The sequence below is a fragment of the Nerophis ophidion genome, unplaced genomic scaffold (assembly GCF_033978795.1).
Source record: "Nerophis ophidion isolate RoL-2023_Sa unplaced genomic scaffold, RoL_Noph_v1.0 HiC_scaffold_38, whole genome shotgun sequence".
In the NCBI taxonomy this organism is placed as follows: Eukaryota; Metazoa; Chordata; class Actinopteri; order Syngnathiformes; family Syngnathidae; genus Nerophis; species Nerophis ophidion.
The window spans coordinates 922,519-935,198 of record NW_026906960.1 but is presented as its reverse complement, the minus strand read 5'-3'; the positions used below and the strand labels follow the sequence as shown (position 1 = coordinate 935,198).

At 41.0% G+C, this 12,680-nt stretch overlaps 1 protein-coding gene across 1 annotated transcript; it reads left to right on the top strand.

The window, feature by feature from the left end:
* Positions 1 to 419: 419 nt before the first annotated feature.
* On the top strand, positions 420 to 10,561 carry LOC133546710 (zinc finger protein 33B-like). Its single transcript, XM_061892512.1, has 2 exons — positions 420 to 895; positions 9,243 to 10,561. Exons 1-2 carry the CDS (start codon positions 769 to 771, stop codon positions 10,361 to 10,363), a joined length of 1,248 nt encoding a protein of 415 aa, XP_061748496.1. The 5' UTR covers positions 420 to 768; the 3' UTR covers positions 10,364 to 10,561.
* Positions 10,562 to 12,680: the final 2,119 nt, after the last annotated feature.

Sequence of the window (12,680 nt, the reverse complement as noted above, 5' to 3'; positions counted from 1 at the left end):
AAAGTCTGAGCAACAAATGAAGATGCAAACTATTCACTGATTGATGTTGTTGAAAAGAGAAGAGCCTCAATAGAAATGAAAATAAATAAATGAGAGTATTTTGGATGAAATGAGCAAGTAGGAATGAGGTGTAGGGAACAACAATAAAAACACGTGGAAGGGTAAATTTAAATAATTCAGGCAGTAATATCGCTACAATTTCTAGCACTTTCACTCTTGTCATTGCAATAAATGTCGCACGGGGGCGCCACTGAACCCCATCATTAAAGCTTTGTTTGATATACTTTGAATTTATTTTTTAAAAAATAAGACACTCTTTTATATCACATTGTTATTCAAATAAATATTACAGGAAAGAAAAGCATGGTAACAGTAACGGCAGGCAATATTTTGCCTCTTCGTCCCCTCGGCTGTGACGTCATTCCCAGCTTCCGGCGTGAACGGAAGGCAGCGGAAGTGTGCCAACTGTCGTGAAAGCACATCGACGCAGAAAGCCGCAAGTAGGACTAATAAGTCACTCTTATTATTTGTTCTCCAGTTTGAAATATTTACGGCCTATAAAATACATCTTTGATTCTTTAGTAAAGGATAAAGTGGTCTCGATGCGCTAGAAGCACTGTGCCGCTTCTCGTGCTATCTTTGCTTGTTAGTTAGCTTAGCTGGCTAGTTAGCTTAGCTTGTTAGCTGCTAACAAAGAGACGAGGACGTTATCAACACATCGCTAAGTAGAGATCAAGTGTGAGAGTAAAGTGTTGTGATTGTGTGAAAATGTGCGAAAGAAGGATAGCAAAGTATGAGGAGGAACTTTGTCCAACAAAAGAGGAGGACGAGCGACAACGTCAACTACTGGACGTTTATTATAAGAAACATCATCAAGTTGTGTTACACAGAACAGGTTTGTTTACTTTTTACTCTCACATCTTTACTAACTTTATATTTGATGAATAACACTATGCTTAATATATTGTGTATAAGAAGTTGTGTTGTCTTGTGAGGATGATGCATTCCGTCTGCTACTTGCAACGTGGTCTTGCAACCACGTGGTTGTCTGTGTTCTGTGGAATGTAACTACTAAAGATGAGTTACACATCCCAGTCCATTTGTACTACAAACTGTCAGTGGTGGAACAAGTCAGAGCCGGGCCGGGGGCATGACACAAATAATAAAGCTAATTCTACCATCATTTTACAACATACACATGCCAGAAAGGCATGTGTATCTTTAACCAGGTTTTAAAACGTTTCAAAACCATTTCTGCTGAAATTTGCATTTTCCCGACATGCATTTATTTTCCCACTTTCACCACAGCATCAACCCGTTCACAGGATGTAGAAAACATATCAAAGGGGATCTGTTTTTTTCTTTTAACTGTGCCTATTGTTCACAAACCTTATGTTAGACATTAACATGTTTTGTTTTTTATTTTTTATGAATTCTAAGTTCTAAAGAAACGTCAGCAAAATCTTAACTATCCTAGATTTATCAATGGAGTCAATGGGATCACCTCTATTCCGCTCACTAAGCCCCCTAAATAAGAATTAGTTGATCAATGTAATATACCCAGAAGTCATTTTTTAATCGCTATCTCTAAAACATCCTGTAAAAATGCATATCCTTTGGAAATATGCCTTACAATAGCCACAAACTGGAGGATATATTTTTAATTAGGATACGATTTGAATAAATAATGTAAAGGTTGAATGGAAATTTCCAGGGTGTATCCCCTCTTCTGCCCACCTGTAAGTCCAAAAGGGAAAACAAAAGGGAAAAGCGGTAGAAAATGGATGGATGGATAGGAAAAAAGCACATCATCGACATGCCTCAAATGTTTCCTTTTTAAAGGGGAACCTTATCAGCAGACCCATGTAAGCGTCAATATATCCTTTGATGTTGCAGAAAAAAGACCGTATATTTTTTTAACCGATTTCCGAACTCTAAATGGGTACATTTTGGCGAGTTATACGCCTTTCAGTTTATCGCTTCAGGAGCGATGACGTCAGAATGTGACGTCACCTAGGTAATGAAGCCGCCATTTTCATTTTCTCAAACACAGCGTCTCCGCTCTGTTATTTTCCGTTTTTTCATGCCTTGTCGGTGTGTTGTCGGAGGGTGTAACAACACTAACAGGGAGGGATTCAAGTTGCACCACTGGCCCAAAGATGCGAAAGTGGCAAGAAATCGGCCGCCAGACCCCCATTGAATGTGCCGCAGTGTCTGCACATTTTACCGGCGATGCTAAGGCAGACATGGCACAGAGATGTATGGATAACCTGCAGATGCATTTGCAACGATGAAGTCAACGAAATCACAAAGGTGAGTTTTGTTGATGTTGTTGACTTATGTGCTAATCAGACTTATTTGGTCGCATCGTGACTGCCAGCTAATCGATGTTAACATGCTATTTAAGCTAGCTGTATGTACAATTGAAACTATTTTTAAATCCAGCGTTTCCCTCCACCCACATTTAATGCCAAACAAACACTTACCAATCGACGGGTTTAAGTTGATCCAGTTTCACAAGATGCGAAACTTCCGATCGTTGGTCTGCACATTTTACCGGCGGCGCTAAGGCAAACATGGCCGAATAGCGTCAATAGTTATTCGCTCAATAGCTTCAGTTTGTTATTCAATTTAGTTTTCGCTATCTGCCTCCATACTCTATCCGTTTCAATACATGTGTAATCCGTGGAATCGCTTAAACCGTTGAAATCCGAGTCTGAATCCGAGCTAATGTCGCTATATCTTGCTGTGGTAACCGCCATGTTGTTTGTATTGGCAGCACTGGATGACGTCACAGGAAAATGGACAGTGGCTTCGAAGATAGCTAAAATAAGGCACTTTAAAGCTTTTTTTAAGGATATTCCGGGACGGGTAACATTTTGGAAAAAAAAACTTCAAAGAATAAAACAAGCCACTGGGGACTGATTTTTATTGGTTTTAAGCCTTTTGAAATTGTGATAATGTTCCCCTTTAAGGTCAAGACAAGTGTTGCCTTAAAGGAGGGCTCATATTTTAGGGCACCAAGGCAAGTTAGAAGGGCACCAAGGCAAATGTTATTTTCTTTCCAGTTTGTTGATTAAATGCAGAGTCGCTCACATTTATTTGTGCAATAAATCTTTGAACAATTTTGACCCGTACTTTGGGTCAAAGCATAATAATTGTGTAAATGCATCAATAAGTACATTATGCTTGTGTAAGGTGCTTTTTTTTTTTAACCTTTATTTTGTTAGCGCAGTCAGACCTATTATTCTGAAGGGGGAAGTGTGTTGCTGTTCTCAGAACGATGTGTGGAGGCGACACTTGCGACTGCTGTCCTGTTTCTACATTATTCCAACATTGACGATGTCGTTCACAACAACACAAGCAGATGAGATGTGTTGCAGGTGTATGGATTTTCCTTGCCAGTTTTAGCTTCGTAGCTTAGTCGCTATTCCAAATGACCGCCTAAAGGACGGGACAATTGTGTGTTTAAAGGATGAATGAGTGGTCCAGAACACATTTTCCATCCATCCATCTTCTTCTGCTTATCCGAGGTCGGGTCGTGGGGTCAGCAGCCTAAGCAGAGAAACCCAGACTTCCCTCTCCCCAGCCACTTCGTCCAGTTCCTCCCGGGGGATCTCGAGGCATTCCCAGGCCAGCCGGAAGACATAGTCTTCACTATGTGTCCTGGGTCTTCCCCGTGGCCCGAACCAACTCATGTGGCTCCTCTCCATGTGGAGGAGCAGCAGCTTTACTTTGAGTTCCTCCCGGATGACAGAGCTTCTCACCCTATCTCTAAGGGAGAGCCCCGCCACCCGGCGGAAGAAGCTCATTTCGGCAGCTTGTACCCGTGATCTTGTCCTTCGGTCATAACCCAAAGCTCATGACCATAGGTGAGGATGGGAACGTAGATTGAACAATAAATTGAGAGCTTTGCCTTCCGGCTCAGCTCCTTCTTCATCAAAACGGATCGATAAAGTGTCCGCATTACTGAAGACGCCGCACCGATCCGCCTGTTGATCTCACGATCCACTCTTCCCTCACTCGTGAACAAAACTCCGAGGTACTTGAACTCCTCCACTTGAAGCAAGATCTCCTCCCCAAGCCGGATATTGGCAATCCACCCATTTCCGGGTGAGAACCATGGACTCGGACTTGGAGGTGCTGATTTCCATCCCAGTCGCTTCACACTCTACTGAAACTGATCCAGTGAGAGCTGAATATATTGGCCAGATGAACCCACCAGGACCACATTATCTGCAAAAAGCAGAGACTTAATCCTGCAGCCACCAAACCACATCCCCTCAACGCCCTGACTGCGCATAAAAATTCTATCCATAAAAGTTACGAACAGAATCGGTAACAAAGTGCAGCCTTGACGGAGTCCAAGCCTCACTGGAAAGGTGTCTGACTTACTGCCGGCGATGCGGACCAAGCTCTGACACTGATCATACAAGGAGCGGACCGCCACAATAAGATCTGTGCCTTGTCCGAGTCCACAAAGCACATGTAGACTGGTTGGGCAAACTCCCATGTACCCTCAAGGACTCTGCTGAGAGTATAGCTGGTCCACAGTTCCACGACCGGGACGAAAACCACACTGTTCCTCCTGAATCCGAGGTTCGGCTATTTGTCGTAGCCTCCTCTCCAGTACACCGGAATAGACCTTACCGGCAAGGCATTATTTTCTCTAACAAATGTTGCTTCTTCTAAGAATGACAACATTTCTCTTATATTTGTGTCAATTTCCCTAATATTGTGCAGTGAACAGTAGATTTTGTTTTATTAGCCAATTCTGTGACTCCGTAAGTCATTGTTGAAATAATATGCTTTATTTTTTTTGTTGAGTTCAGTGATTATTGACTAGATTATTACTTTGGGAAGGTGAGAGAAGAAGAGTTGTGGTCTTGTGAGAATTGTCTGGTTTGTCCATCCTAGGCCACCGTAGGTCACGTGTGGTGCATCACCAGACCTGCTAATGTTAGCCAAGTTAGCTGCTCATGTGTGTTGGAGTGGGGACGGCTGAGGGGAGTCGTGTATGAAACAAGCTCAGCTTCCTCATGAAGGTGACGTGATGATGTCACATAAGGACTACACTCACAAAAGAATGGCAACGTTTGGGCCCCCAGACCAGCTTTATTTGTGCCATATTGAGGCAGCGCTTTTTTACGCTTTCAGACCAAACGAACAAAAGAAGGCCTTTTGTATGCAGTTCGAGAGCCGCAGCCGGAGAAAATAAACACACAGTGTATCCATGACTGCAAAGTTCATTGACCGTTTGTCTGATTGATTGACTAATGTTTTAATACCTCTGGACATTGACTTGAAATATTTCTGTCAATCACACAAACATGCTTGTGGGGGAGTTTTCTGTGTCTACGTACCTTCCACACATGCGTACACCCACCGGAGTGACATTTGTCCAAGTTGCACCATCCCCACATTTTTCAACCTATTCAAACCATTCCAACATCAACTCATTCCACTCATCCTGGACATTCAAACTAACACTTTCTCAAGTTCCAAACGAAATTTCAATTTTCCTTTAAATTCAAACTCTTCACCATTTAAACCAGGGGTCTGAAACTCAATGTACATGGGGGCCACTGGATGCAGAAACTGGGTGAGGCTGGGCCGCAAGAAAAGATTTCTTAAAAAATGTAACATGCGCTTTTTAATGAATTCACTTTCTATGAATGGCTTTCCCGCCCTAGCAACATACTTGCCAATCCTCACCATTTTTCCGGGAGACTCCTGAATTTCAGTGCACCTCCCGACAATCTACCGGTGCAACCATTCTCCCCAATTTTTACCAATTTTCACCCGGCCGACATTATTAAGGGCTGCCGTGACTGCACTGCCTTTAACGTCCTCTACAACATTGGTTCTCAACATTTTTTCAGTGATGTACCCCCTGTGAACATTTTTCTAATTCAAGTACCCCCTAATCAGAGCCATGCATTTTTGGTTGAAAAAAAAGAGATAAAGAAGTAAAATACAGCACTATGTCATCAGTGTCTGATTTATTCAATTGTATAACAGTGCAAAATATTGCTCATTTGTAGTGGTCTTTCTTGAAATATTTGGAAAAAAAGATATAAACATAAATAAAAAACTTGTTGAAAAGTAAACAAGTGATTTAATTATAAATCAAGATTTCTACACATAGAAGTAATCATCAACTTAAAGTGTCCTCTTTGGGGATTGTAATAGAGATCCATCTGGATTCATCAACTTACTTCTAAATATTTCTTCACAAAAAAAAAAAAAAAAAACTTTAACATCAATATTTATGGAACATGTCCACAAAAAGTCTAGCTGTCAACACTGAATGTTGGATTTTTTAAATTATTTTTTCAGTTTATAAACTTACATTCATATTTCATTGAAGTATTATTCAACAAACATATTTATAAAGGATTTATGAATTGCTGTTTTTTTTTAGAATGTTTTTAATAAATCTCACTTGTCCCTTGGCATACCTTCAAGTACCTTTCAGGGGTTTGCGCACCCCCTAAAAGAGGACTACTGCTCCACTACATGTCATCGCGCACGCTTTTATATCACACAACCAACATGCCGGCTCCACAACATGTTGTATGAATCTTGTGCAGAACAACGTACGTGGCTGCAAGACGTACTTGTTCAACAGCCATACAGGTCACACTGAGGGTGGCTGTATAAACAACTTTAACACTGTTACAAATATGCGCCACACTGTGAACCGACACCAAACAAGAATGACAAACACATTTTGGGAAAATTTCCGCACACTAACACAAATGCAGCCCTAACTCTCCCGGGCTACAATATACAACACCTCAACCGACGCAAGTAGGGAGGGTAGGGGGTTGGTGGTAGCGGTGGTGTGTATATTGTAGCCCGGAAGAGTTGGGTCTGCATGGGATTCTGGGTAATTGTTCTGTTGTGTTTATGTTGTGTTATGATGCAGATGTTCTCCCGAAATGTGTTTGTCATTCTTGTTTGGTGTGGGTTCACAATCTGGCACATATTTGTAACAGTCTTAAAGTTTTTCTTACGGCCACCCTTAGTGTGACGTGTGTAGCTGTTGATCAAATATATCTTGCAATAACACACATAGATATTTCATGGCCAGATGCAACATACAACTAGGCTTGCACGCTGTCAGTTCATGATGTAGGGGGCGCTAAAGGCAGCACCCTTATGGCACTCCCTGAATATTTTTGATCTGGTACAAATCTACAGGGGCTTTGAGAAAATTGATGCCCTGAAATTCAGGGGTCTCCCGGGAAAATTGGGGATGTTGGCAAGTATGACTCTGTCAAGCGCCATTCATATTAAACTCGCGGGCCGCACCAACATTAAATTGTCATATCAAAGTGCGGGCCGCATAATAACGTCTCACGGGCCGCATGTTTGAGACCCCTGATTTAAACCATTTTAACATTCAAACTATTCTTACATTCACACTACATTCTGTCAGCAATTCAGTTCAATATCAGCATTGGAGCATTCACACGCAATTCCTTGAAAAATTGCCTCATCTACTTATTATTATTATTGTTATTATTATTATTAAATGTAGCTTACCATATTGCTGAAAAATGTAACTTTCCCTTGGAGATTAATAAAGTACAGTATTTCCTTGAATTGCCCCGCCGGGGCGCTAATTAATTTAAAACCTCTTCTCACTCCGGCATTTACCAAAGGGATGTGGTAAAGGCAAGCATGCGGTAATTATTATAAAACCTCTTCTCACTCCAGCACTTACCAAAGACATGCGGTAAAATTAGTCCTGCGCTTAAAAATTTGAGTGTGATGTAAGGATACCATCATGAAAAGCACATTTAATTAAAAAAAACACGTTATTATGGTCTTACCTTTACTTATAAATGAAGTCCATGCACAGCTCCTTCTGATCAAAAGCATCGATAACTTGTTTATAGAAGTCTTCCTTATCTTTCTTCAGGTTCAAAGTCTCTCTGTCTCGATGGAGATCTTCCTTTATCACCTCCTGCTTCGATTGAAAGTCCAGTTTTGAAAATTGTTTTATTTTAGATATATGTAATCCTCCATGTTAAAAGTGCAAGCAAGAGAAACAAATAAACACACGCTGCTCACTCTTGCTGCTTGTTGTCACTTCTTCTTCAGCCGAGTAGTCGCAAGAAGGATCACTAGCGCCCTCTACCACCAAGAGGCGGGAGTCATTTAATGACTCATATTTGACACACGCAGCTACGGTATATTAATAAAACATAGCTGCTTACTGTTCTTTTTAGCATCTTCAACAGCTTGGACCTTAAATCCTACTGAATAGCGCTTAATCTTTTTCCCTTGATGCGATTTCAAATTATTGAAATCAGTGTCCTCCATTTTGAAAATGATGACAGGTGAAGTGTCACTCGTGACGTGACGAGTGTGACCCGGCGGAAATTCTAGGCATATGCTAATTATTTAGCGAAACGAGTTTGACTCGGGGTTCATCCTGAGCCGGCGGTAATGCTAAGCACGCGCTAATTAGTTTGCGAAACGAGTTAGACCCAGCAGTAATTCTAGGCGGGCGCATACTATATACCCGGCGGCAATTCAAGGAAATACGGTCTGTCTGATACTGATTTTGATTGAATGTGTGGACTGCATGAATGATGCCTTTTCAATTCTCACTCTAACCCAATTTGAGTGTCTAGAAACGCACTAAATTAATATAATCCATTATTACTATCATTCATAAGGTAAACAAGTTATCTTTTGAAGGTGTAGTCAGTAATCTGATTACTTCTTCCCAGTTTAACTGTGGTGACACTATCTAAATGAAAGCAAAACAGATGTCATCTTTCTTGGCCAAGATGTTGACTGTGCTCATGCTTCTTTTATAACAGACATGTCTCTAAAGATGAATGTGAAAATGACTAATTATTGTCCACCAGCAGGGGGAGCTCATCACTAGTACTACTGCGTGGAGGCTGGCATGTGGTACATTATTTCCTGTGTGTGTATGACTTATTCAGAGGGAGAACAGCACACTTTCACGTATGGCGTCTACCATTAAGGATTGCAGGAATGACTTTTAGGAAGTTTTTATATGAATAAGATGGATTGGATGTTGGCCTGGGAAGACATTCCCCTGAAAGTCTTCTTCATGTGTCAGCTGGAAGTACCCTGACTGCTGTGAGGGGAAACTGATGAGATTGTGAGATCATATGTTGGTGCAGGACATTGTCTCATGTGACTGAGCAAAGCTGGACTTTTCTGAAGAATGTTTGTTTTCTCCTGTCCCGCAGACCTCGATGAAGAACATCTTCCTCGTGAGCAGGAGGTGGAACCACAGTACCCCCACATACACAAGGAAGAAGGGGTACCACATTCCCAACACATCAAAGAGGGAGGAGAGGAGCCACAGCCCCCCCACATTAAAGAGGAAGACGAGAAGCCACAGACCCATAATGTTAAACTGACCCTTCACATTAAAGGGCAAGCGGAGGACCCACTGAACTTACACATCAAAAAGGAAGAGGAGGACTCACTGACCCCCAACTTTAAAGAGGAAGAGGAGGACAAAGAGCCGCCGCAGATTAAAGAGGAAGAGGAGGAAGAGGGCATCAGTCAGCCTAAATGGTTGGAGGAGTTCCCAGTGACTGGTGTCCCTGTGAAGAGTGAAGATGATGAGGTGAAAGGTGAAAGTGAGGAGAGGGGAGGGGGGGAGCCTCCAAGCAGCAGCTCAACACAACACATGACAACAGAAGCTGATGGAGACCACTGTGGAGGATCACAAGCAGACAAGCTCTTAGCTCCACTATCAGATAGTGAGGACACAACGTCACACTCTCCTGACACTGATGATGAAGACTCTAAAGATGATAAGACATGTCACACTGACAACACTCACTTCACATGTTCTCACTGTCACAAAACCTTTAAATACCATAGTTCTCTGAAATTACACATAAGATCACACACTGGAGAAAAACCTTTTTCTTGTTCACTCTGTAGTAAAGGTTTTACACAACGTCAGAATTTGAAAGTACACATGAGAACACACACTGGTGAAAAAACTTTTTCCTGTACAATCTGTAGTGAAGGTTTTGTAGAAAGTCGCAATTTGAAAAAACACATGAGGACACACACTGGAGAAAGACCTTTTGTTTGTTCAACCTGTGGTAAAGGTTTGGCAGACAGTAACAATTTGAAAAGACACATGAGAACACACACTGGTGAAAAGCCTTTTTCCTGTTCAACCTGTGGTAAAGGTTTTACACAAAGTCAACATTTGAAAAGACACATGAGGACACACACCGGTGAAAAACCTTTTTCTTGTTCAATCTGTGGTAAAGGTTTTACACAAAGTAGTAGTTTGAAAACACACATGAGAACACACACTGGTGAAAAATCGCATTCCTGTTGAATCTGCAACAGAAGCTTTTGTTGACGATCAAAGCTTGTAGCACACATGAGAAGACACCCAGGAGAGAAAGTGTTGAGTTGCAGTGTGTGTGGTGAAAGATTGTCTTCTAAGTACCAGTGTAAGAAACACAAGTGTGCTGGTGAGAACAGCAGCAGCAAATGAAACTGCAGGATTTGAAATAAACTCTCAAGACTTTCATTTTGACTTTCTAACAACTTCAGCACATATAACATGTGTGACATTGTTGTTTGTCTAACAATCTGTTTAATACATTTCTACATTTATAGATTAGATATTTTATATTACTGCTTTTTTCAGTCAAGTAAATGCATTAATATGCAACATTGTGTACTTATATTAAAAAATGGACGGAACAATTTGAGTAAAAAGGTGAGAGTAAACAATAAAAGACATATTTTACATGCAATAAACATTTTGTGCACACACACACACACACATATATATATATATATATATATATATATATATATATATATATATATATATATATATATATACAGTGAAGATAATAAGTATTTGAACACCCTGCTATTTTGCTAGTTCTCCCACTTAGAAATCATTGAGGGGTCTGAAAATTTCACAGTAGGTGCATGTCCACTGTATGACAGATAACCTAAAAAGAAAATTCCAGAAATCAAAACCTATGATTTTTGAACAATTTATTCGTGTGATACAGCTGAAAATAAGTATTTGAACACCAACATTAATATTTGGTAGAGTAGCCTTTGTTTGCAATTACAGAGGTCAAACATTTCCTGTAGTTCTTCACCAGGTTTGTACAGACTGCAGGAGGGATTTTGGCCCACTCCTCCACTCAGGTCTTCTCTAGATCAGTCAGGTTTCTGGGTTGTCGCTGAGTAACACAGACTTTCAGCTCCCTCCAAAGATTTTTAATTGGATTTAGGTCTGGAGACTGGCTAGGACACCCCGGAACCTTGATATGGTTCTTAATGAGCCCCTTCTTTGTTTTCCTGGCTGTGTGCTTTGGGTCATTGTCATGTTGGAAGATCCAGCCACGACTCATCTTCAATGATCTGACTGAGGGAAGGAGATTTTTGGCCAAAATCTCACAATACATGGCTGCAGTCATCCTCTCCTTAATACAGTACAGTCGTCCTGTTCCATGAGCAGAAAAACACCCCCAAAGCATGATGCTACCACCCCCATGCTTCACAGTAGGGATGGTGATCTTGGGATGGTACGCATCATTCTTCTTCCTCCAAACACACATAGTGGAATTATGACCAAAAAGGTCAATTTGGGTCTCATCTGTCCACAAAACTTTCTCCCATTAATCCTCTGGATCATCCAAATGGTCATCGGCAAACTTAAGACGGGCCTTAACATGTTCTGGTTTAAGCAGGGAACCTTCCGTGCCATGCATGATTTCAAACCATGACGTCTTAGTGTATTACCAACAGTCACCATGGAAACAGTGGTCCCAGCTCATTTCAGCTCATTTCAGGTCATTGACCAAGTCCTGCCGTGTAGTCCTGGGCTGATTCCTCACCTTTCTTAGCATCATTGAGACCCCACCAGGTGATATATTGCACGGAGCTCCACTCTGATTGAGATTGAGCGTCATGTTTAGCTTCTTCCATTTTCTAATGATTGCTCCAACAGTGGACCTTTTATCACCAAGCTACTTGGCAATTTCTCCAGAGCCCTTTCCATCTTTGTGGAGTTGTACACTATTGTGTCTGGTGTCTTTGGACAGCTCTTTGCTCTTAGCCATGCTGAATGTGTGGGTCTTTCTGATCGTATGGGGTGGACAGGTGTCTTTATGCAGCTAACGACATCACACAGGTGCATCTGATTCAGGATAATACAGTGGAGTGGAGGAGGACTTTTAAAGGCGGACTAACATGTCTTTGAGGGTCAGAATTTTAGCTGATAGACAGGTGTTCAAATACTTATTTTCAGCTGTAATACACAAATAAATTGTTAAAAAATCATAGATTGTGATTTCTGGATTTTTCTTTTTAGGTTATCTGTCATACAGTGGACATGCAACTACCATGAACATTTTAGACCCCTCAATGATTTCTAAGTGGAGGAACTTGCAAAATAGCAGGGTGTTCAAATACTTATTTTCTTGACTGTATGTTCTGGTTCACATCTGAAACATCTTCTGGACCACTTCAGGAAGCATATTATTATTTACTTTATACATCATTTGAACAGTTGTCTTTTATTCACTTTTAAAATGTGTGATTTTATGAATCATTTGATGGGTCTCTATAATGTATTTTGTTAATTATCGTTATTACCCTGAATCATGATGGTTGTGTTGTGA